Consider the following 27659-nt stretch of genomic DNA (forward strand, 5'->3'; position numbering starts at 1 on the left):
CTTTAAGTTCTTTCAAGCAAGTAGTGGGTTAGAGGTGGGCATTTACGGGCCGCTGCTTCTTCGGTCTGCTTCGGACAAAGGATTTAGCAGATTGTTCTCAGTGTCCGAAAATGTGGTCTGGGGAAAAGGCGAATTCCATTGCGACAAAATGGTTCTGGGGGATTGTGGCTATGTTCTTTGTGGTTCTGTCTGTCGGACTGGCTTTAGCCCTGATTGTCGTCACCAGGCAACGAGACGGTCTGCTGAATGCGTCATCGTCGTCCGCTAAAGTGTCCGTGATCACGGATGACGTTGCGCCCACGCTTTGCGGCTCTGTTAATGCCAATAACAATGTGATCAATCTGACAGAGCCGGACATTCCAGGTCCGTTTCACGACTTGACCGTGGAGGAAATTAAAAAGGTAGGGATGACACAAGACTTCAAAGTTGTTGTTTTTTTAAATTTTATTATTATTTAATTTATTTTTTTTAAATATATTTTTTAATTTTTTTTTATTTGTTAACATTCCTTAGAGAACAGTCCCTGTATACAAATTTTTAGTTGACATCGATGATCTTTCAATATTGTGTCCTTGACATTGTTCGAATTTCTCTTTTAATCTAAAAAATTCTTTTGATCAGCCACTGTTTATATTTTTACGTATTTCCTAAGGTTACCCAGAGTACCCCACTGTTTCTCTCTATCAGCAATACTTCTACTTAACCCGTACCCTCGTGGAGACTTCTAGGTGGACACATTTTATATTATATTATATTATATGTATATATATATATATATATATATATATATATATATATATATATATATATATATATATATATATATATATATATATATATATATGTATATGTATATATGTATATGTATTGTATATATATGTATATGTATATTTATATATGTATATGTATTGTATATATATGTATATGTATATATGTATATGTATTGTATATGTATGTATATGTATTGGCCTCCTTTAGTCGTAGAACGACTATGGTTCATCTCAGAAGTGAGATGAAAGCCTGGGCATTGTTTCTGGTCGGAACGTTGTCGCCCACACAGCAGTTCCCCCCTCTCCGTGCAACTGATGTGACCAAAGGAACGGAGTATCCAATACAGTTTGGGATCAGTAGCGCCGCAGGATCTGCCAGGCTGTAGCACGGTGTGCCACAGTCTGCCTAAGGGTCACCAGCTCCTGATTTTTCCTCAGGGTTGTCTCCCGAAGCCTTTCCCGTGTTTGGGTATAGCCGCAAGGCAGCGGAGGTTTTGATTCAGAGTTTTCCTTCTCCTAGATATGTAGCCAACCAAGGCTAACAAACCCCTCCTGTCCGAAGCTTACTGGTTTAGGCGCCAGTTTCTCGCCTCTGCCCCTTCTCCTGTCTGTGGTAACGGTTCCGCCAGGCTCAGTAACTTTAGTTAATTTTATTTAAATCCCTTGTTGTTTTTTTACATGGGCGGAAGTGAAAGGGAAACGTTTTTAATAGAGTTGTAAGTCTTGAAGGCCTGACACTGGTAGCTTAGTTAATAGAGTTGGAAGTCTTGAAGGCATGACACTGGTAGCTTAGTTAATAGAGTTGGAAGTCTTGAAGGCCTGACACTGGTAGCTTAGTTAATAGAGTTGGAAGTCTTGAAGGCCTGACACTGGTAGCTTAGTTAATAGAGTTGGAAGTCTTGAAGGCCTGACACTGGTAGCTTAGTTAATAGAGTTGGAAGTCTTAAAGGCCTGACACTGGTAGCTTAGTTAATAGAGGTGGAAGTCTTGAAGGCCTGACACTGGTAGCTTAGTTAATAGAGTTGGAAGTCTTGAAGGCCTGACACTGGTAGCTTAGTTAATAGAGTTGGAAGTCTTGAAGGCATGACACTGGTAGCTTAGTTAATAGAGTTGGAAGTCTTGAAGGCCTGACACTGGTAGCTTAGTTAATAGAGTTGGAAGTCTTGAAGGCCTGACACTGGTAGCTTAGTTAATAGAGTTGTAAGTCTTGAAGGCCTGACACTGGTAGCTTAGTTAATAGAGTTGGAAGTCTTGAAGGCCTGACACTGGTAGCTTAGTTAATAGAGTTGGAAGTCTTGAAGGCCTGACACTGGTAGCTTAGTTAATAGAGTTGGAAGTCTTGAAGGCCTGACACTGGTAGCTTAGTTAATAGAGTTGTAAGTCTTGAAGGCCTGACACTGGTAGCTTAGTTAATAGAGTTGGAAGTCTTGAAGGCCTGACACTGGTAGCTTAGTTAATAGAGTTGGAAGTCTTGAAGGCCTGACACTGGTAGCTTAGTTAATAGAGTTGGAAGTCTGGAAGGCCTGACACTGGTAGCTTAGTTAATAGAGTTGGAAGTCTTGAAGGCCTGACACTGGTAGCTTAGTTAATAGAGTTGGAAGTCTTGAAGGCCTGACACTGGTAGCTTAGTTAATAGAGTTGGAAGTCTTGAAGGCCTGACACTGGTAGCTTTCCTTTGTATCTCAAAGTAACGTGACGTCACAGGCTCATAAGTCCCTATGGAGTGACACACTCAAGAAATACAGTGTCGAATTTACAGGACAGTGGAAAAGGATTCGCCTTTTCGATCAATTTCGATCAATCTCGTGTGATTTGAATAAAAAGTACCATTTGGAAACTGGATGACTAATTTAAAAGGTCTTTGTCACTAAAAACAAACAACAAACATGAAGAGAGTAAAAAGTTGTCGCTGTAGCTTCACAATAAAAAGAATAATTTAATAATAAAAAACATAATTTATAGAGCGCAAACCAAAATGTAGGTTCAAGGCGCTGTGATTACACTACAAACATAAACACTAGAGCTAAAATGACAAACTAATCTAAAAAAAAAAATTGAATGTACTGTAGCATGTTGTCTGTCTGAAATCAATGGGGAGTGAGTTCCAAACTTTTGGTCCGTGCATTGAAAAAGCCCGCAGACCGTAGCTTTTAGGGAGAAACGTGGCACCACTAGAAGCGTGAGTCCATTTAGCACAGGGCTCTCTGAGAGACATGGAGTGATCAGCTCGCTAAGGTAAAAAGCCATCTCTTTATTAAAGATACACTGATAAAAAAAGTGTGGCCACTTTGTAGTTGATTCTCGCTTTCACAGGAAGCCAATACTATGCTACCCTAACAAGCAACATGGCTCCCAATGTCTTAAGTTTAATTTGTTAATAATCTAACCGTATTCTAGTGCTGACAAAGAAATCCAAGTTATTCATATAGACATGTAAATAAAACATTTAATTTAGTAAAAACTAAGTCTATTTGTTAGTCTTATAGTTCCAGGCATGGAATAAATTATTTTTTTATGTCAAAAGCTCAGGAAATTTCTAGAACAACGCCCAGAAACTAGAGCAGCCAGGCCAGGAACTGTAACTCTGTCCTCAAGCTTCATTTTTGCTATGGATTTAATGTTACCAAAGAAATCAGAAGTCTTGGCTCGTCTGAAAAAAACTGGAGGTATTAATTGAAACCTATTTTTTTTTCCTACATAGCTTCAAATCTATTGTATTGTATGTGCTATGAAAACAGAAGCGTGAACTTAGTTACATATTATTTATTAAACGACGAATAATATTATTTAATGCTTGTTTTTTTATTTACTATCATTATCACCTCTTTTAAATCAGAATCGATGAATATGGATACGTCATGGTATTTCCCACATAGATCCACACCGTAAGAGGCGCAGCAGTTCTCAACCTTTTAAGCTCGGCAATCCTTTTTACAATCCCTCACTATGCCACGACCCCCCCCCCCCCTCACACGCGACCCCCTTGGAGGTCGATTGACGATTTGCCAGGGGTCGCCATCGAAACTATGGATTGTTTTTGCTGTGTGTGTGGGGAGGGGCCGAGGGGGGGGATTCTAAAAAGGGGTCGCCAAGATTAAAAGGCTGAGAACCGCTGCTCTAGATCAGCGCTGTCTAGTATTTTTAAACTCCACGCTAAGAGCAGGATGGCATTGGCGTGATATTTAATATTTAATTTAAAAAAAAATTAGAACATTCATTTTGCGACACCCCTCAAGTGTGGGGCTCAGGGGAACATTCGAATTGGGACACCCCTACTTCCACCCTAGCTACGCCACTGACTGACTGATCAATACATTTCTATCAGAGAAAGTATTGAACACTGAACAATAACTTGGTACAACGACCCAGATAGCTAGCTCTAAGTTCCTTCCAATATGTCGTATAAAAATATTTTTGGATTGTCATAGGAAGTTCTTAACCTTTCACCTCAACTTTCTATCTAGCTTCTATGACAGGGGTTCTCAACCTGTGGTTCGCGACCCCTTTGGGGGGGTCGATTGACCATTTGCCATGGGTTTCGCTTAAGACCATCGAAAATATGGATTGTTATTGCCTACTCTTCTATTGCTGTATGTGTGTGTCGGGGGGGGGGGGGGGTCGCGGCAGAGAGGGGGGGGGTGTAAAAAGGGGTCGCCGAGCTTAAAAGGTTGAGAACCGCTGTCCTATGACCATATCTAGTGATCTAGTGTTGTTACCGTCGTTGACTTGTAGAACCAAACCGATGACAGAGAACTAAACCGTTGTTGGCTTAATATAGCATTAACTAATAAAATAAAATTAAAAACTCCCTTGTGAACAATACTAAAATACATTTATTTATAATATAGAAAGAAATCAGGTTGATATGAAAAAAAAATTACTAGACTGAAGTAATAATATTCATTAACACAATCACGGTGGTCGAATGGTTAAGCGCTTGGCTTCCGAACCTGAGGTCCCGGGTTCGAATCCCGGTGAGGACTGGGATTTTGAATTTCTGGATTTTTAGGGCACCCCTGAGTTAACCCAACTCTAATGGGTACCTGACTTTAGTTGGGGAAAGTAAAGGCGGTTTGTCGTTGTGCTGGCCACATAACACCCTGTTCGTTAACCTTTGGCCAAAGAAACAGATGACCTTAACATCATCTGCCCCATAGAGCGCAAGGTCTGAAAAGGGAAACTTTACTTTTTTTTTTACTTTTTAGACTTAAGTAATAATATTCATTAACACAATCATTCACTACACATTTTAATTTTAGTCTCACGTTCTGGAGTCGTCTGTCCTGACTAAGACCGAATGACGACAATGCCATCTATGTTGCATCATTCACCACCAATCTTTAACCTCTTCCACCGTCACCATAGAAACACACACATACACACAGACACCATAACATCTACACAAGTGTTTACATCAATTCGCTGGAAATATCCAGGATAGTTTCATATATGTCAGCTGATTATTATTATTATAGCTTTTATATATATAGCGCTACTTTCATGCTTATAGCATGCTCAGAGCGCTTTTTGGTCCAATCTCATTTGTGGACCAGTGGGGGAGAGGGGATATCTAGGAGATGGTTTTCCTTCCTGCCTTTAGGCGCTCAGTAAACACAACTCTTCCCGAGTCGGGTGTCGAACCTCGAGCCCCCTTCTAGGTAGCCAAGACAAGTCAAGTTCAAGTTCAGCTTCCCAAGCTGATTGTATAAACAGCTACCCCGCCCTTACTACTAGTTCAGTTACAACAAAAGCATAGATATTAATAATAAATGTGTCATGTTATATCTGTCTACAAAAGTACAACACCTTAGAACACACACCAAAAAAAAAAAGTTACTAAAAATACCTTAAAAACACACCTATTGAGCAACACCCAGTACAACATAGCAATGAAACTAATTTTTGTCTAGATACAGAGTTACCTCGTTATGCGAGAGTCATAATGATACGGGGAGACAGGATCCCACCAGTGGTGGAAGAGTTAAAGTGTGGACCTTTGCACAATGTAGAATCATGTCGCCTACTGACAGTCAACGATACAAGTGCTAGGAATCCAGTTGATTTCTCTCTCAGGTACATAGTAGTTTACTTTATAGGGGATCCATTAGTTTTGGATTTCCCGGTTTCGATGAATTAAATAGCTTATAAAGTTCAAGTAATTTTCTCACCATTATTCCTGTTGTCTAGAATCAATTTTAAAACAACAATTTATTTTTGTTATCGGCACTGGTCGAAACTTTTTTATTCACGAGTCAACAAGTTGAAGTAAAAAAATCATCCTATTATTATTTTCACTTTGTTTCCCTTTACAGGAAACCTAAGAATTTACGCTATTCAATTTTAGCTTTATCATCATAGGAATCTTTTGGCCTTAGGCCTTTTTTCTTTGCCTCTTTTTTGGGCTTTATATGCCTCTTTTATGGGCCCTCTTGCCTCTTTTGTTTCTTTTTTTCCCTTTATATAGATTTTTATTTGTAAGTTATCATAATTCACAAGTATTAAATCATAAACAATTGAAAAGTGATTAACCTAAAAATATAATAATAGTAATAGAAATACTATTTAATATCAAAGACTTACTACCTAACTATTGAAACCACCAGAGACAGAAAAATGATACAGGTATCCTCTACCCCATAACAATCAACACAATATGTATATTCTTTTAAAGTAAACCTCAGAATTTGCGCTATTCAATTTTAGCTTTATCATCATAGGAATCCTTGGGTCTTAGGCCTCTTTTCTTTGCCTCTTTTTTGGGCTTAATCTTGCCTCTTTTGTGGGCTTTTTTTTCTTTTTTTAAAATATGTTTTTATTTGTAAGTTCTCATAATTCACAAGTATTAAATCATAAACATATGGAAAATGAATACCCTTGATTTGATTTCTCAGCAGTGGATTTTATCTTTTTCTCAAATGTGATTCCTAGGACTTTTTAAAGGGTAATGTTATACATATATAATATATTTTAAAATCCTTCAGGTAGTTTTTTTAACAACATTTTTATGGTTCAAATGACCTTTCTGCTGAGTCCTCACATAACTTAACAATACAAATATAAATTAAAAAATTTGACAAAAAATCTACAACCGTTTGTTAAAAATATTGTAAATAGTAGTCTCCCCCTTTTTCTAATCTTTCCTGTATCGTTTGTTCTAAGATATATACTAATACTATTATAGCAATCTGAAAACATTTTTTTTCTCAGTACCGAAGAGATAACATTGCCAATAATTTATAATTCTGGCTAAAATATGTTCATTCATTTATATAAGACTTTTACAGAAGAGATTTAGAACAAAATTTGTAAGTTACAAAATAACTTAAGTAAAATATTTTTTACCTAAAATAGGTTAACAATACTTTTCACTGTGAATATTATCGAAAACACAATTCCAGAATATTTCTTATAATAACTTTAAATGAAATATAAACAAGAAAAATATAAAAGAACAATCCTTTTTTTTTTAATGTTTATAACACTTAAAGAGATATAAGGAGTCTGATACAAGCCGCCTCTAACCGGGGACTACCTTAGGTGGCAGTGCAGGTTGTTGTCTAGGGGTTGGATCTCTGGTGGGCCACTCCAAGTCCTCGTTCTGTCTGTCAACAGGACCACAAGAACCTCGTTGTAAATTGGGTATTAAAGTTTTGATAGTTATACGTTACGGTATGTCGAGAGATCGCTTGTTCCTCGGGGTGTGAGTATACGTCATATATTATCTGTTTCACTGGTTTGCCCTACTCTAATTAGCGTTCATAATTTTTTTTTTGTTTAGCTTGACTTTCATTTCTGTATTACACTCAGTGCTCTGGTCCGCTTTACTTTTACTGAACCCTCTTAAAAAGGGGGTAGGGGAAGGAGCAGTGGCCTAGCTAGGGTGGTGGGGTGAGGGAGAGAATTTGAAAATCCTCCCGGGCCCCCACTTGAGCGAGGCCCTCAAATGAGTGTTTTTTACATTAAATATTAGATATTACGCAAAATGCAGGGGCCCTACAAGAGGTCAACCCCCCCCCGGGCCATTAAATGATGGAAAATTAATTAATTAATAGCCACTGGGAAGGAGGGGGGGGTATCCGGAGAAGTTTTCCAGGCTGCCTTTTCAAAAAAGCTTCTTAGTCTAAATTTTAACTCGATGTCTTGAGCCTTCTTCACTTAATCTTGACGTACTAGTCACTGAGCTGTGATAGTACTTGTAAAAATAGAAGTTTTTAGGGTTAGCTTTTGTTAGTTTAACATTTTTTAGCTGACGACATGATTCTCCTTGCTTAGTTAGCCTCTTAGTTAGTCTCGACTAATAAATCTAATGATTGGTAAATTCGCCCTGTCTCTATATAAAACAACATTAATTTATCACGACTAATAAATCTAATGATTGGTAAATTTGTTCTTTCTATATATAAAGGAGGCTCGGTGGCTGAGCGGTAACGCGCTTGACTTCCGAACCGGGGACCGGGGGTTCGAATCCTGGTGAAGACTGGGATTTTTAATTACAGGATCTTCGGGCGCCTCTGAGTCCACCCAGCTCTAATGGGTACCTGACATTAGTTAGGGAAAAGTAAAGGTGGTTGGTCGTTGTGCTGGCCACATGACACCCTCGTTAACCGTAGGCCACAGAAACAGATGACCGTTACATCATCTGCCCTATAGACCACAAGGTCTGAAAGGGGAACTTTACTTTACTGTATATAAAACAACATTAATTTATTACGACTAATAAATCTAATGATTGGTAAATTTCGCAACACAATCGCAATTGTGTTGTTATCGATAATAAACAATTTGTCAAGTTTCAACTTAATCCGATAATGGGGGGTGAAAGAAATAACGTTTAATGGATGTGTACCAGACACAGACAGAGGGAGCTGATATAGAGATGGTAAAAATTGAAACAAAAATTACGCTAAATTGTTGTGTTAAGCTTTGGGCAGAAATACAACTCTCTTGTCCTCTGGATATGCATTCTTTTATGAAGTAACGTCTGTATTACATAGATAAGATATGCCAGTTGTAGGTCTGATAGAATACTAGTTGATATTTCATCTTATGAAAGTTCATGTTTTGCTGAGTAGTAAAGGTTCTTTTAGGAGCTAGCAAGCTATGGTTCAGTGGTTTATGTATAATTGATACTTTACTATTTATTCTATTTATTCCTTAAGTGTCTCTAAATTTAGATATGTTAATAATAGTGTTATCTCCTTATCTTATCTTATCTTATATAATACAGACGGTACTTCAAAAAAGAAGATGATTACGTCCTACGCGTCATGCATTTAGTCATGCATATTAACCAATGACTTAAATTCAGCCAAGTCACTGGTTTTCCTGGCTAGCTCAGGCAACCCATTCCATGCTCTAATAGCACTAGGGAAGAAGGAGTATTTGTACAGATTTGTCCTAGCATATGGGACGAGGAATGTGCCTTTATCTTTGTGTCTTTCAGAGTATTTTATTAAATATAAAATGTGTTATAAAGTCAAACATGAATCGTTATAAATCTCACGAATCTATTTTGCGGCTTTTCTAGTTTTTATTAGTTTTTTAACTTCTATTGTGATGGTTTATGTTTTCAGTTTAGTTTCCTAGATGTTTTCCTTTTAATGTAACTCTACATTTTGAAATGTTCTAGGCCACTCCTGTCATTAGAGTTTGATAGCAATGGAGCTTTCAAATATTTACTTGACAAAATCGACAAAGAGGTAAGTTGATGATAGGCAATTTTGTTTTTCAGATTAATCAGCTGTGATTACTGTACAGTGAGGTGGGGTGGTCGAGTGGTAGAAGCGCTTGCCTCCAAACCGGAGTGTTCCGGGTTTGAAGACTGGGATATTTAATTTCGACCTATCTATGGCGCCTCTTAGCCCTGTAATGGGTACCAGACATTAGTTCGGGAAAAGTAAAGGCGGTTGCCAACCTCATAAACCTTTGACCACAGAAACAGATGACCTTTACATCATGTGCCCTATAGACCCCATGGTCTGAAAGTGAAATTTAACTTTTTTTTATATTTAGTATCTACAATTACTTTAGACCAGCGGTTCTCAACCTTTTAGGCTCGGCGACCCCTTTTTACAACCCCCCACTCTGCCACGACCCCCCACCCTCCGCATGCACACACAGCAATAGAAGAATGGACAAAAACAATTCATTTATCGATGGTCTTAGGCGACCCCTGGCAAACCGTCAATCGACCCCCAACGGGGTCGCGACCCACAGGTTGAGAACCCCTGCTTTAGACTATTAAATTATCCACACTAGCGTTATACATTCAATATTATTACATTTTTTTTTCATTATATGTAAAACACTGTTGAAGGCCAACAAAGTTTTACTCTCTCCGCTGTAACTACATCCATTTTTTACGTTCGTGTAACTTTATTTACTTTACATTATCAACTACTTTATTATATCCCACGAAGTAACACATTTGTATATTAGCCAGTAAAAGGAATGGTGGCTGAGTGGTAAAGTACTTGGCTTCTGTCCCGGATTCGAATCTCGAAGAAGACGGGTATTTTTAAATACGGGATATTTAGGACGCCTCTGCCACCCAGCTCTAAGAGTATCTGACTTAAGTTGTGGAAAGTAAAGGCTACTGGTCGGCCATAGAAACAGATGACCTTTACATTTACTGCCTTATTGATCTCAAGATCTGAAAGACATACTTTTACTTTGTAATATCTGCCAGGTGCTTCTCCTGCCTTCTCCAGGCGTATGATTGAAGGCTTATAACTTTCATTATTTCGAACTTTAGAAATTTACAAACTTGACACATTTTATAACTATGAAATACACAATCTCTAAACGTTACTCAAAAAAAAGAAACAACAGAAAAACTTCACAAACTTCAGTTCAAGAAGAACAATAAGTTTAATATCCAATATTTCAGACATACTTGTACTCATAACGAACTAACGTCTTTGTTCCACCACAACAGCGGTTCTCAACCTTTTAAGTTCGGCGACCCCTTTTTACAATCCCCCACTCTGCCGCAACGCCCCCCCCCCCACACATACAGCAATAGAAGAATAGATTATAACAATCCATAGTTTCGATGGTCTTAGGCGACCCCTGGCAAACGGTCAATCGACACCCAAAGGGGTCGCGACCCACAGGTTGAGAACCCCTGCACTACAAGATAACAACTGATGACTAACTAAGCCCTCTCCATGTCATACCAATATTCAAAGTCATTCAGTTCACGTCACGTGCAGACTATAGCCCCTGCAACATATGCATGTGAGACATGGAAGTCGTCTGTCAAAATTGATAAAAGACTAAATGTGGCTCAACAAAAAAAAATGGCTGAGACGGATTTTGGGAGTCAGTTACACAGATCGGGTTTCAAACAAGGAAATCCTATGTCGAACTGGGAGTCGAACACTTAGTGAAGTTGTGACAGAGCGTCGCATGAGGTTTGCGGGACATGTTCTCCGACAAAATGAACTACGCATACCAAGAATTGCGATGACATGGAGGCCAATACGACGGACGTCCTCGTATAACTTGGCACCACACCTTCATGGAGGACCTCAGAACAGTGGACACCAGGTAGGAGGAGGCTTCAGACATTGCCAGTGACAGATCTTTGTGGAGACAGCCACACCATCATGGAGGACCTCAGAGCAGTGGACACCAGGTGGGAGGAGGCTTCAGACACTGCCAATGAAAGATCTTTATAGAAACAGATTTCCGCCCTGTGCGCCGAAAGGCGCGGGAGAACCTAAGTCTAAGTAAGTAAGCAGACTATTCACATTCATAGTAATTCATACCCCGGGAATACATAAGCAAAGGGATATAACTCATCCATACCAAAGTTACAACAAAGAAAAAAAACATTCACTCTCACCATTACTGCCCCTGACAATGTCCAGTCTGGGGTTTATGTTATGCATGTATTATTCTCTAGAATTATATAGTTCCCTTGTTCTTTAGCTTGGAACCATTTTAATGGAAAATTTAAATGCAACATTCCGAGGATGTGAACTTCCTGAAGATTGTTTGACTTTTGGTATTTCACCGGTCAGTTCGCAGCTAGTCAACAGCACATCAGAAAGGTACATCACTATTTAATTTTATCTGACCTACCCCAACTGTAGTTCGATTCTCCCTTTGCAATCTCTGGGGCATCACAAGTACTCAGCTGGTGGTTTCATTCCATTTATTTCTCTTTATCATTTAGCAGTGAGTCTAGGGTTACATAAATTATTATAATGTTTAGTTTTAGTCATTCCTTTAAAATGAGTTTATTACGTCATAGCCTATACCTCCCCCAAAATGTCAGGGGATGAGACTGGGTAAGGCTTAAACGTGGAACAAACGTGACCACAGCCCAAAGCGCAGACCACACTGTCGGGTAGCCATCAAAACAGTATTTCAACTGACAAATTGTACTCAAAAACTGAAGTGAAATATAAATGGGTTGGGCACACAATAATACTCTCTCTCTCTCCCTGGTCACATGTCTAAACTTCTACCAATTCCATTGGCTATTATGTCACTTCATATTTGCTTTATCAGTTAATGACTGATAGTTGCTCTTTAATTGAACTGGTATCAACATTAACATGTCTTGTTATTTCATGTAACAAATTAGCTTTTAAAAAATTGAATATTGGTGCTAAGTTAAACTGGTACCTCCATATTAACTTAGTTGTTTTATAGTTCTTTTGGTAGCTTGAAAGAAAGATGGCTGATGTTTGTAGGTCATTGCATAAGAATGCCATGGTACATTTGTTTTGCACTTTACTAAACTAGACTCTTAAATAGCTTTTAGATAGCTTTTCATGCTTAATGCATGCTCAGAGCGCTAAGGTCCAGGGGGGAAGGGAATATCTGGGAGAAGGTTTTCCGTGCTTGCCTTTAGGTGCCCAGTAAAAACAACTCTGCTCGAGTCGGGTGTCGAACCTAGAGCCCCATTGATAAGTAGCCAAGCCATGTTTAGCTTCTCGGCCACACATCCCTTGTAAGATAAATTCATTTTAGTGAGCTCATAGTAAGTGTTTCTGTGTTTGTTTAATACCCAGCATACCTTCTAACATGTTCTCTCATATTTTTGAAGACAGTTGTGGATAGTTCCTCGCTATAAACTCCAGTATCCGTCGCTGCATCCTACTGGGATGGCGATCCTGTGCCATATGAAAGAAGCTGACCCAATGAAATGGACTTTCAGCAAGGTCTGGTACGCTAACAAGATCTTTAACTCAGCCACAGACTTGAACAGCGCTTACAGCACTGGAACGTAAGTCGTTGAGTACTGAAAGGACTTATATAATTGCATTTGTGAAAATTTTTAGTGAACATTTTCAAATAACAGTAATTAAATTATAGCTTTTATATAGCGCTACTTTCATGCTAATAACATGCTCAGAGCTCATTTGGGGATTACGTTAATTTAAGTATACAAATTATTGCTCTTTTTTATTGTAAATAAGTACGTTTTTTCACTATTCAGCATCGCTAAGGTCACAATGACCAAACCCGTAAAAACAGAAAATGTGTTTTCGACTGAACATCGACGTGGGAATCCTATGCCCGAGAAACCGCAGCAGCCGCCAACTCAAGTTGAACCTGATGGGAAAAGATACTCGCTGAACAACAGGAGGGTACGTGTCAATGTTATTAGTTCATTGTCTTTTATTAAATCTTAGCATACAGTTGTTACTTGATACGATTACAATATATGTCAGTGAGAATATTGGTCCTAAAGACTATATCAAAGTAGATCACCAAAGGTCGAAAAGAAATGTTTTAGTCCTACTCAAGTTGCACAGTAGAAAGTTCAAATTCAACGTCGAAATATTCTACTCAAACTCATAAGCAAAGTTATTTAAAAAGCCCTTATAACTGATATCTTCCATTCTTTATAGTCGAATCCATTTAATGGAACCACCGGTTTATCGGACCAGCGGCTTATGTAGAATAATTAAAAAAATTACTTCCTAAACTGTCAACTATATATGTGAATACTGTAGTAATAGTTTCCTTGTTGCTATCTGACTAATGAATGAATTACCATTAATTAATTGTTTAATTTGTATTTTTTAAAATTAATTCATGTCTTGTCTAAGTCAATGAATAAATGTTCAACGTTTCAATTACATTCGAGATTGGGTGTGGGAGAAATAACGTGTACACACTTTTTACCAGACAGACAGACAGACAGAGCTGATTTAAGCTTTGTACAAATACTAGTTAAATATTCTTGCCCTTGTTGTTGTCTAGGTGACCTATTTGAACTGGGCATTCAATGTTCGCATGTCAACAGTGAGTGGACCTGCAGTCTATGACGTCCGTTTCAAGGGGGAGAGAATAGCTTATGAAATAGCGTTGAATGAGATGGCCTCTTTTTATTCTGGTTTCGCCCCTTGGATGGTAAGCCAATTCTTACAACTTAATATTTACCATAAGGAAATAGCCTATATCAATTGCTAACATCTCTATACAAAAGTTTTTTTTTCTTTTTGTTAGCAAGTCACTAACTATGTAGTCAGTGGACTTATGGTCGACCAACAGGTGCGGTCACTTGTTCCAGGAGCTGACTGTCCAGAGACAGCTACTCTAATAAGCCAGGTAATTTTATAGGAACACGTTTCAGGTGTTTAAGTAACCCGGGAAGAGTGGCTACAGTTTTGCATCTTTGTTATTGAATAATGGCTGCCTGGTCGCATGCGGCTGGACTGTCGTTCGGACTTCTTGATTGTCCCAGGCTCATTGTCATCCCCCGTCGTCCTGCGGGAGGTTTGGACTAGGAAGTAAATTATCTTCTACTCAACAATCTTCAACAAAGTAAATTATCTTCAACAATCTTCAACAAGTAATCCTTTTGAGAAATGATCTTAAGAGAGTAAAAAAACAAGATTACAAAGACAGTTTGTGTGGAAACACAAACTCAAAATCGGCCCCCGAAGTGGTCCACCCAGGCAGGCTTCAATGTTTTCAGAAAGAACATTCAAATGAAATTATATCAAGGACAAATGAGAGATAAGAATGGAGAAAGAAGGTTGACAGATCTTGTGTAGTGCCCCAACGGTCCAGGAGATCAGGGGATAGGTGCAAGTGAATGCAAAGTTAGATGTGAACATGGCCTAACTAGTTCCCCTTTCAGACCTTGTGGTTTATAGGGCAGATGATGTAAAGCTTGCCTGTTTTTGTGGCATATTTTTTCTTTAAAATTAAATAGCTCGTTTTATAGTCACTGCCATGTTGTCACACCCACTAACGGCAGTATTGAATGCTATGTGGCCCCATCCTGCCTGACTTTGTTCAACTCTGTTGATCATAACCAAATGTTTGTGATAAAAACAGGTGTCGGAAATATATTTGTATCCCATGGCAGCATCCGAACAATGTTGAGAGTTATTGGTAGCGAGGGATTTCTTGGACAAATCAAGTTTAGTAGATGTTTTTTTTGCGTGTATTTTTTTTTTTCAGTAAACTGAGTCAATAACTTGTTTCAAAAACATTATTTTAGCCTATATTGAACATGCTTGGAGACTCAACCTCTGTAAACTACACCACGTTCTGTCTGTTTGAACACAATAACGGCATACCTCTCAGAAGACATTTGTCCTACACAGTGGCCGATGGTGGATTCTATGGTGGAATGCTGGATTCGGCCCTGGTCCTCAGGTAATAATGTGCACATTTTTTCGTTTTGATTACCTTGTTTTTTGTTTGGAAAAAAAAAAAACACCAAAAAACAAAGGAAAAGAAGAATGTTTAGATGTTGGAGTCATCTTTATTAATAGAACGGGGTTAAGTGTTGTCATGTTCTTGTTGCTCTCGAACTGCTGCAAAAGGTCAAAGTTCAAACACATTTTCCTGATAACATTTCTCAACTAGCATTATAATTATTGGAGAGTGCGGTGGTTGAGAGGTAAAGCGCTTGGCTTCCGAACCTGGGATCATAGGGTTCGAATCTTGATGACGACTTGGATTCTGAATTTCTGGATTTTTAGGGCGCCCCTGGGTAAGTGGGGGAAAGTAAAGACGGTTGGTCGTTGTGCTGGCCACATTACACCCTCCTCGTTAACCATTGGCCAAAGAAACATATGACCTCAACATCATCTGCCCTATACATCACAAGTTCCCAAAGGGGAACTTCCCTTTCTTACTTTCCAATTCTAATTGATGCCAAGGGAACATTGGAACATTATATAACGACAAAGAAGGGGAGAGGGGGGTATACACATTTTCTTCGACTTTTGACAAGGGGGAGGGGTGGTACGAAGATTCTTTACGTAACAAAACAACAAAAAAATTCAAATGAATCATCAGTCACAGTGACTCTCGGAATGGGCTAGACCACGGAATTAAATATATATTCATGGGAATAATACTTTGCGTTGATTTATTTTATACCAAAGGTTATCCCACGCGTTTAACTACGGCCGCCCGATAAATATAAACAGTAATTGGGGAAAAAAAAACTGACTGGATCCTCGAGGTACCGAAAGTAGTCGATGCTATTCCCATAATTTTTCTTCATACAATTATAGAAAAAAAAAATAATTTGGAAAAATGATAATTAATTAGCAGGTCTTTTGTGAAATTCAAATTTTCTTATTGAGTTGGGTTACAATTTGTTACAAAGGGCTTGGGGGAGTGGGGCTTAAACAAGTGATTTTTTTTTTTGGCGTTACGTTATTTCCGAAAGTTTCCAAATAACTGGTATCAGGGTGGTAGAGCGCGTAACAAACTTGAGCTTGATTTCCGGTTGTAACTATGAGACCAACTTTAGTATCATGCTTGGTATCAAAGTGTCTGCGACTAGATTTAGGTATTTGTGAAAGTGGAGAGTTTTGTCTTGATAATTGTCCACCTCTTTCGATGGCATGAAATAAAAGATTTGGCCTCTTTCCTCTTGACCACATTATTATTATTATAATTATTATAGCTTTTATATAGCGCTACTTTCATGCTTATAGCATGCTCAGATCGCTTTTGGTCCAATCTCATTAGTGGACCAGTGTGTGTGTGTGGGGGGTGGGGGGGGGAAAGGGGGTATCTAGGAGTTGGTTTTCCGTGCTGCCTTTAGGCGCTCAGTAAACACAACTCTTCCCGATGCGGGTGTCGAACCTCGAGCCCACGTGTAGAATGCAAAGGAAATACAAAGCTTAATTTATTTATATTCATCACAAGTCTTTTTGTTGCTATATAGAGTTACATTGGATTCTTGATCAATTGAGTTGATTTATATTATGCCATCTATTTCTAGATCAGCTCTAACCATTTCAAACGACGACTACATTATAGATTTTATTTTCCATCAAAATGGAGCATTGGAAACTAAAGTTCTCACAACGGGTAAGTTTATGTGTAAATATACTATATACCTTTTCCTCCTAGTCTCACTCTCTCTCTCTCTCTTTGTTTGTCTCTCTCTGTTTGTCTCTTTCTCTCTCTCTCTCTCTGTTTGTCACTCTCTCTCTGTTTGTCTCTCTCTCTCTCTCTGTTTGTCTGTAGGTTTAATTTAATATTTGAACAAACCAATGCAATTTTCCCCTGAGCTTACTTATTTAAAGAAAACACCAATGACTACAGATGCTGAGGAACCTATTTAAAACATCCAAACTTTAGGACATCCATTGACATGTTGTAGAGAAACATAACATAGTGGGCATACCAGGAATAAACATAATGTAATCTAGTCTTATCAGAAAAAAACAACACAACAAACATGTGCAACCCTAAAATTAAATGCAGTTTTTCAGAAGTGGTTTTATTTAATGAGTTATGTCAGCTACGACATCATGTAGATACACGAGAGAGAATGAGAACAAAACATTGTCAGCGATAGGAAACAATAACTACATGAGCTTCATGTCCATATCTATGCAGGTAAACAGACAGAGGTTCTTATAAAAATGAGATAAAAAGAACTGGGGGCAGGTTTATATAAAATGACGTGATTCATTGCGAAGATTATCCTTAAAAAACCAGAAACAATCACACAAAGTTAAAAGCGGTACAGTCCAACAGGATAAAACGCAAAGATGATATCAAGTCAAGAAAAGTGGACAAACTAATTGCAAGCTTCATCAAAACTATCCCACTGAGTGGAGGAACCAATACTGATCTTGTTGATTGATTTGCTTTCTATGTTTTCAATATTTCATTTACCAACTAATGCAGCCTTGATTTTTAGCTTAATTTGTTTTGCAATTGCCGTAAGAGTTGAATCGAAGATTCTGGAAACTATAAGTCTATGGAAGCTCAACTCCATCGACCTGTCCGAAAAACTTTTCTGTCTGGAAGGGATAAAAAAAAATGTAAATTTCTATACATCACTATTAAGGCGGCGTTCATCCATAGACACTCGGGCTACAGTCGAGGCCGTATGCCGAGCACTAAATCCCCCCGTAATCCTTTCCTGTACCATACCAGCCATGCAGTTGTTCCCAGGTAGCAACGTTTGTGGATAGTGACTGGATTGTTTAGGGCAGCGGTTCTCAACCTTTTAAGCTCGGCGACCCCTTTTTACAATCCCCCCACTTAGCCGCGACCCCCCTCCACCACCGCACACACACAGTAATAGAAGAATTGTCAATAACAATCCATTTTTTCAATGGTCTTTGGCGACCCCCTGGCAAATCGTCAATCGACCCCCAAGGGGGTCGCGACCCACAGGTTGAGAACCCCTGGTTTAGGGTTAACTTCCATCCTCAACAATGGAATAACAACCCAACTCTGGGTGTTCTGTGGTTTTTGCTCTTTATTTGCTAATCGTCTCTTCTAATAAAGTTTTCCGCCTGCTCGGTTCAGCTGAGTTAGATTTATAGCTCGCAATCAATGCTCTATACATCTACCTTCTGATTTGATATTCTGACCTACTTTTATTAATTTTAATGTAATGTATTGTAGTGCTTTTGTAATATATTGTAGCACTTTTGTACTGTATCCATTGAACAGGTTACATCCTAGGAAACGTTTACAGCGAAGCTGAGGGCCGTTACGGCTTCCGCATAGGAGAAAACCTCCTGGGCAATCTCCATCATCAGATGTTTCACTTTAAGGTGGACCTTGACGTCGCTGGGACTCAGAATATGTACAAGACACTAGACATCCAGAGAGAAGTTGTGGCGAGATCAGACGTAAGGGCAACACTCATTAAGCTTTGATCAACCCGAAGTAACGTCTGTATCATATAAGATAAGATAAGATATTGGATAATCTTCAATATCGTCATCCAGAAGGCTTAACTTTTATAAAAAAAAAGATACAATTAGATACAAAAAGATGCAATTAGATACAAAAAGATACAATTAGAAAGATGCAATTAGATACAAAAAGATGCAATTAAATACAAAAAGATGCAATTAGATACAAAAAGATGCAATTAGATACAAAAGGATGCAATTAGATACAAAAGGATGCAATTAGATACAAAAAGATGCAATTAGATACAAAAAGATGCAATTAGATACAAAAAGATGCAATTAGATACAAAAAGATACAATTAGAGGCAAAAAGATGCAATTAGATACAAAAAGATGCAATTAGAGGCAAAAGGATGCAATTAGATACAAAAAGATACAATTAGATACAAAAAGATGCAATTAGATACAAAAGGATGCAATTAGATACAAAAAGATGCAATTAGATACAAAAAGATACAATTAGATACAAAAAGATGCAATTAGATACAAAAAGATACGATTAGATACAAAAAGATGCAATTAGATACAAAAAGATGCAATTAGATACAAAAAGATGCAATTAGATACAAAAAGATGCAATTAGATACAAAAAGATGCAATTAGATCTCAAAAAACATTTTATTCCAATGTACTTTGGTATTGTGGTCAAGGATCAAGGGCTGACTTTCCCAAACTGTGTTGCCCTCAACTCTATTGTTCCGCGAGGCTTGACTAGGTGTTCCACGAACTACTGGAATGATTAACTAGTAGGCCACGACTTGAATTAATCTCTCTAAAAAAAATAAGCGAAGTATTTTTCAAAATACTCAAAATGTTGGAAGTGTTCCGTTTAGGAAAAAGTTTGGGAACCACTGGTCTAGGTCATTCCTCAAGGTCTTATACTTTGACTTTTGATCCGGGTCCCGTGTAATTTATGTAACAATTTCGATTGAGATTTGTACATGTGCTATTGATGGTCGTTGACTTGTAGCACCGCTACTAAACCACTGTAGGCAGTATAGAGGGACTTCTTATGGTCCGTCAGTTACGCTGGGTAGGGCACGTATCCCGTATGGGAGACGAACGTATGCCAAATGCAGTCTTTTTTTGGTGAGCTAAAAGGTGCTCGACGTAACGAGACAGCTGGAGGTCACTCACAAAGGCCGCGGGATACACATTTGAGACCAAAAAGAAAATCCGCTATCGAGGACAAACGCAGACGGCGAAAAGAAAATCTAAATCGACCACCTGCGGACAATGGTTATGCTTGCCCTGGATGTGGCTAAATATGTAGGTCACAGCTGGGGCTGCGCAGCCACGGGAATAACTGCATTCCTCACTAATCTTCGGACTCGAAGACAAGCCTTATATTTATTATTATTATTATTATTATTATACTTAAAATAACTTAATTAACTAAATATACATTTAACTACAATCTAGTTCAACTTATGATAAAATGAAATAAACTGATATTTAAACAAATCTACTTACACTAAAAACATATCTTTACGCTCTGTTATCCTGGAGTTGTCTGGCGTGCTTAATACAGTTCACCACAGCCTATCTTGCATCATTCTACAAGACTAACATTAAATGAACGGTCTCTCTCTACAACAAACAATAAATACTCCCTTACTATATCACCCAGGGAACACACACACACACACTCCATAACAATGAGCAATCATGCTAGTTCAATCATACAAATGTAAGCATAAAAACGAACCTAAGGGCAGAAACTAGGGAGGATGTGTCACATATCACAAATAGTGACAGATGACAGTATCTTTGTTAATGAAAAATAAATATGTCCAATTAATACTAGTAATTATCTTCATAGTCAAATTATATGTTTACTTAAAACTTCATTCCCTATTTTTTAGCTACATACTGCCATAAGACTTTAATATCTAATCCTTAATTGAACAATGTGTTTTAAATTATATAGAATAGTCTCCCTTTCTTACCTTGCGATCTATGAGGAAGATAATGTTAGGGTCTTCTGTATCTATGGCCGACGGTTAACGGTCAGGGTGTCATGTGGCCATCACAACGACCAGCCGCCTTTACTTTCCCCAACTATAGTCAGGTACCAATGAGAGTTGGGTGGACTCAAAGGCACCCTAAAATTCCAAAATTCAATAGCACAGTCTTTACCACGATTCGAACCCCGGACTCCAGGCTCAAAAACCAAACTCTAAATCACGCAGTCACCACCTACTGCTTGGTAGAATTTGAGAGTGAAATAAAATTAGGGAAAAAATCTAATTTGAAACTTTGGACACTAAATGACCACCCTCTGTAACATTTACTAAAGTTTTTCTCATTTTTTTTGTCTGTACTTCGATACACAGGACGCAAGTAAAGATTGGGTGCAAAATAAAATAGTATCTCAACTAAAGACATCCGAGCTGGACGCTGTCCACTTGTATAGCTTTGACCAGCCCAAATATCACATTGTCTTCAATAACTTCAGCCAGAACGCTTACAGTGAGAACAGGGGATACAGGTAGGCAGCTTCACTTTAATATTATATCATATTAAAGTGGGCAACTGCTGAGGAGATCTTACAGAGAAACAAATACTTTTTCATATTATATCATATTATAGTGGGCAACTGCTTAGGAGATCTTATAGACCAGCGGTTCTCAACCTTTTAACCTCTGCGATCGATTATTACAATAACCCACTCTGCCGCGACCCCCCCCCTCGACGCACACATACAGCAACAGAAGAGTAGACAATAGCAATCCATATTTTCGATGGTCTTAAGTGACCCCTGGCAAATTAGTAAATCGACCCCCAAGGGGGTCGCGACCCACAGGTTGAGAACCCCTGTTATAGACTATTATAGAGAAACAAATACTCTTTAATATTAAATATGTACAGAATTAAATTATTATCTTATAAATTACAGATAAATACGCCTACACATATCCATCTGTCATACATATTAAGTGAATTAAATCTGCCAAGTCGTTGGTTATCCTGGCTGATTAAGGCAACCCATTTCATTATCTAATGGCACTTACGAAGAATAAGCACTTCTACAGATTTGTCCAAGCTAACGGAATATGAAATATGCCTTTATCTTGGTGTCCTTTTCCAGTATTTTATGAGTTTGTTGTTGTTTGAATCAGTGTGTGACTACTACAAAAAGTTAACTAATGAAAGTAAATGTAACTTTTAAAAAAAAAACGAAATCTCATAGATGGTTTATTGAAAGTCTTGGTCTATACCTTGGGGAGGATTTTTTGTTTGTGGAAGGTGGGGAAGACATACAACATACAGACTTTTAAACATTTTGATATTAAATTAAAAAGTCCAGAAAAGTCAGACATTGTAATTAAGACTTTTTTTTTATTGGAGGGGGAGGAAAGTAATACTAGAAATACCGGTCAGAATTATGTGTATTTTGTGGGATGTGGGCGCTAAAACGGGCCATTTAATTCAAGTTTCTGTAGGACACCATTACGATAAACAGGGTCCGATAAAAGGGTTAGGGGCCAGAGAGGTAGTGGGAGAGAAGGGACTGATAGAGAAGGAGAGACTTAGTGGGAGAGAAGGGACTGATAGAGAAGGAGAGATGGAGAAAGACAGAAGAAACGGGAGAGGTAGAAAATATGGGCGAACAAAAGAATGCGCAGTTGCAAAAAGAGGGGGATAGAGAGAGAGAGAGAGAGAGAAAGAGAGAGAGATAGAGAGAGAGAGAGAGAGGAATAATAAGAAAAAAGAGGAAGATATAACGAAGCAGGGAGATATGGATAGACAAAGAGAAATGTAGCGAACCGTTCCAACTCAAGTTTAAAGTCTAAATGGGAGAGCAGGATAAAAAAAAAGGAGAGTTTAGAGAGAGAGAGAAAATAAAAAAGAGATAGGGAAAAAGAGAGCGAAGAGAGAAGGAGATAACGAAAGATAAAGAAAAAGCTCGGGCCGTTCATTTCAACGAACTAGAAATCACAAGCTTGAAAATATAATAGGAGGGACTCGTCAAATGTTTTATAGGAATGGCAGGGGAAAAAAATAAAACAATGAAGGGTGAGGATGGAATTCCTTCCGAAATAAATAGTTTGTAGACTGGGATTAATGAACGGGCGTAGCCGGTGTGTACAGTGTATATATATAATAAATTTTTTAATATATAAAATATTCTTTAATGTGCTTTGATTTTCTAGTGTGAATATTTTTTTTTCTTTATTTACCATGATTCCTGTCTCACATATGTTTCTAGACCCAATTTTTTCTAAATGTATTCAATACACCTTAAAAACGGTGCATATAAATCCAAGCTCATTCAAGCGAGAATCTGTCTCATTTCTTCTTCTTCTTTTTTTTTTTACTCCCAGAGTTCAAATCGATGGTATGACCAAAAGTTTACTACCTGAGAATGTCGGGAATGAGAGAACCATCCCGTGGTCAAGACACCAGATGGTCGTCACCAAACACAAAGATTCGGAGGTTCGAAGCAGTTCCAGCTACGCAGTGTACGACAGCGCTGCTCCAGTTGTGAACTTCTCAGACTTTTACCAAGACAATGACTCGATTGTGAACGAGGTGAGTCTAACATACTGAAACGTAGCAACTATTTTCTCAGACTTTTACCAAGACAATGACTCGATTGTAAACGAGGTGAGTCTAACATACTGAAACGTAGCAACTATTATCTCAGACTTCTACCAAGACAATGACTCGATTGTAAACGAGGTGAGTCTAACATACTGAAACGTAGCAACTATTTTCTCAGACTTTTACCAAGACAATGACTCGATTGTAAACGAGGTGAGTCTAACATACTGAAACGTAGCAACTATTATCTCAGACTTTTACCAAGACAATGACTCGATTGTAAACGAGGTGAGTCTAACATACTGAAACGTAGCAACTATTTTCTCAGACTTTTACCAAGACAATGACTCGATTGTAAACGAGGTGAGTCTAACATACTGAAACGTAGCAACTATTTTCTCAGACTTTTACCAAGACAATGACTCGATTGTAAACGAGGTGAGTCTAACATACTGAAACGTAGCAACTATTATCTCAGACTTCTACCAAGACAATGACTCGATTGTAAACGAGGTGAGTCTAACATACTGAAACGTAGCAACTATTTTCTCAGACTTTTACCAAGACAATGACTCGATTGTAAACGAGGTGAGTCTAACATACTGAAACGTAGCAACTATTATCTCAGACTTTTACCAAGACAATGACTCGATTGTAAACGAGGTGAGTCTAACATACTGAAACGTAGCAACTATTTTCTCAGACTTTTACCAAGACAATGACTCGATTGTAAACGAGGTGAGTCTAACATACTGAAACGTAGCAACTATTATCTCAGACTTTTACCAAGACAATGACTCGATTGTAAACGAGGTGAGTCTAACATACTGAAACGTAGCAACTATTTGCTCAGACTTCTACCAAGACAATGACTCGATTGTAAACGAGGTGAGTCTAACATACTGAAACGTAGCAACTATTTTCTCAGACTTTTACCAAGACAATGACTCGATTGTGAACGAGGTAAGTCTAACATACTGAAACGTAGCAACTATTTTCTCAGACTTCTACCAAGACAATTCTTCTTCTTTGTTCTCATTTTGGTTGGAAGGCTCAGATCAGTAATCTTATATCTTACATGACCCGGGCATGCTACCCTGCCTCATAGTGGCGCCCGGGTGGAAACGATCGTAAGAGGAAACGATTAGGCTAAAGGGTAGCAAAACAAGACTCCCGTGGGGGTGCCTAAGGGGGTGCGAGAGCATCCTCATTGCACTGTGCGGAGTTGTAAAAAAAGCTCCCACAACCTTGTCACAATCCAGGCGCTGGTCCTCAAGGGGCCGTTACATAAATGGCGTGTCCCGCACAGTTTAGTCTGGTATAGAAAAGGAAAATGGCGGGGGTCTTAGTGTACGCGGTCTCTTGCCGCGAGTCTGACCCATCCTTCAGACAGTGTACACTGTTCTTATTCAGGCCGGTGAGAGGGAGCACTTGTTCACTTTTGCTGGCCTAGAGTTCCAAGAGCCGAAGGTTCAATTCTACCTGACAGTTTAAGAAGAAGAAGAAGAATCTGAGATGAACCTTGCAGTGGTTTCCAGACCAGGCAATTCTTCATATAGTTTTTTTTCTATAGGAAGGCTTTCGGGTCAGAGTCACGTTCGGGCCTCTTGATAAAGTTTGAACTGATTGTGAACGAGGTGAGTCTAACATACAGAAACGTAAGTTTTTCGTTTTTTAAAACGTTTACAAAACAAGGATTCTTTTGTGAACGAGGTCAATAATATAAGGTACGAAAACTTGAAACATTTTCTCTGACCTTTACAAAGACAATGAATGTATTCTGATGGGGATAACCTTAAAAATGAATTCCATTTGTTTGGACCAACAAAATATATGGTCAAAAATATTTATTTTCCAGGATCTAGTTTTGTGGATTACCTGTGGAACGTATCACATTCCACGTACTGAAGATTTGCCCCTAAAGAGCAGCGTCGGGCCAAAGGTTGGGTTCACTTTACTGCCTTTCAATTATCACAACGAGTGCCCCTCTACGTCGTCACGTGATGCAGTCTACATCCAACACAGAAACCCATTGGACCATAGACAAGGAGTGGACATTACACGGTACTGTGATAGGGTTATGGTTCTTAGACTAATGATATTTGCCGTGGCTACGCAGCCCCAGCTGTGACCTACTTATTTTGTCATAATCAGTTAAGCATAGCCATTGTCCGCCGGTAGACGATTACGTTTTTCATCGTCTGCGTCTGTCTGCGGCAGTGGATTTTCTTTTAGGTGAACAACAAACACTTACCTAGCTTTAAGTAGTTAGAAGCTTTATAACTAGCAACAAATTGGTTGTATTTGAGTTAGCCAATGGAAATATAATTGAATTTTAAAAACTCGTTTGTTTCAGAAACGGCAATCGCAACGACCAATGTCTTACACCAGAGTCTACGCTAGAGAAAGATCTTCTCTCCAATCCAGACCTAGTTCTTGAGACCAACCACCAAAATCATAATTATTAATATATTCAAATGTTATTGCAAGTTTTCTAATTCCATTAAAATTTAAATAATACTTGTTATTTTACATTTAAGAAATTTTTTTAAAAAGCAACACTAGAAGGATGGAATTAAAAAGGGAACAAAAATGGATTAAAATCTAAACCAATGCTTTTGAAATAGAATTTAATTTTGGAGGGGGGGGGGGTAAAAGAAATGAGGGGGGAGAAAGGATTCAAGAGATTCTCAGAGCGAGATCATTTGTTATAGAAAGCATCAACACTGACCTGCAACGTCATAGCCTGTGGGCGGTTTCGACAAATAGCACGTTGCCACGCCGTACAGACCTGTAAATGTCGTGGCAACGAGCTATTAGTCTAAATTGCCCACAGTTTGTGACGTTGCAGGTCAGTGTTGATGCCTTCTATAACGACTGGGTCTGTCTACCTCTACTCTGAATAGAGGATGTGCTCAGGAATTTTGTTTTACCTGGCATGCAGGTGCGACGTTCATGCCGATGTAGTATGTGTCTAAACGCAAAGATATCGTCTCAACTGACGAGTTTCAAAACGTCCTGATTTGAATGACGATCTCTTCAGGAGATATTCCTACACAATATGCACCGCAGGCAGCGCAAGTGAAAAACTGTTTAAATTATGTTGTTGGCGTTGACTGGCTCTCTCTACCGTACAGAAGGGAGCTCACTACACAGGCGTTATAGTTTAGCTTTTTTTTTTGTTGTCATTTTCAGTTTAGTATTTTCTAGGATATGATTTTGGAGTTTTTCCAATCTTGTGCTGACTATAGCAACATCAGAGGATTATATGAGAGTATGAAAAAAGGCCATAGGACCTCAAACAGCGGGTTCAACGATGAGTGAGCATTATGAGGAATTGTAACAGATCGAAGATGCTATCACGCAAGCCTCTTTGTGTTGACTTCCCAACACTTTGGGTTTTGGATGCATTGATTAAAGCGCATTCTCTAAAGGAATTAAGGCAGGCTTTTTGACATGTTTCCTGTAAGGGTCATTCAAATTTAGACACCGAGGTGACCAAAGGAAGTGGAAAAGCTTCTGCCGCAATGGTTACAATTGTATGATTTAAAATAGTGTCGGTAAAAAATGCGGGAAAAAGGTTAACATTTTGAAGCTTTAAAAATCTTTTATTTTTCTTTGTGGAGGCCCGGGCTGGTAACTCCATTGCTACGGCACGCGCTACGCGCTTCATTTGTATATATCTAGACTTATATAATGTTTCATCGTCATAGAATGGGTGAAGAAACACAGACATAGTATTGAGTTTGTAGATAGCAGTTAGTACTAACAAAAAATAAAAACGTCCGAGAGAAATGGCTAAAAATAAAACTCTGAAAAGCAATCATGTACCTCGTATTGAAAGGACTGACCTAAATAAATTCATTGCGGTTAGAAATTATGATAATTGGTTTTGTACGGAACTAATTAGAATAAGATAACAGAAAAATTGCGTGTAATGTTGTTACACGCTAGGTAGTAACAGTAGTCAGTCCGTAACTGAATGTTTGTTAAGCGTGTAATGTATGTATACATTATAGAGCAGAAGACATAATTGTCCAGAAGCAGAATGCTTTTTGCTTCACCACATTAAGAAGGATATATGATATGCGAATACAGCAACTATCCCAGTGGCGTAGCAACCACGACCTTGAAGGGGTTCATTGTGCCTGACCAGATGACTAAATTTGGCCCACAGGAG

At 38.5% G+C, this 27659-nt stretch overlaps 1 protein-coding gene across 1 annotated transcript; it reads left to right on the forward strand.

Moving 5' to 3' along the window:
- LOC106066558 (putative amine oxidase [copper-containing]) lies at positions 1–26006 on the forward strand. The gene is made up of 16 exons (XM_056004396.1): positions 1–401; positions 3295–3436; positions 5681–5843; positions 9400–9469; positions 11706–11827; positions 12832–13011; positions 13225–13375; positions 13995–14144; positions 14241–14342; positions 15244–15401; positions 16990–17078; positions 18684–18865; positions 21268–21422; positions 23260–23467; positions 25338–25543; positions 25836–26006. The coding sequence occupies exons 1-16, from the start codon at positions 111–113 to the stop codon at positions 25945–25947; spliced, it is 2481 nt and encodes an 826-aa protein (XP_055860371.1). The 5' UTR covers positions 1–110; the 3' UTR covers positions 25948–26006.
- The last annotated feature ends 1653 nt before the right edge of the window (positions 26007–27659 follow it).

This window comes from Biomphalaria glabrata, chromosome 11, assembly GCF_947242115.1.
Source record: "Biomphalaria glabrata chromosome 11, xgBioGlab47.1, whole genome shotgun sequence".
NCBI lineage: Eukaryota > Metazoa > Mollusca > Gastropoda > Planorbidae > Biomphalaria > Biomphalaria glabrata.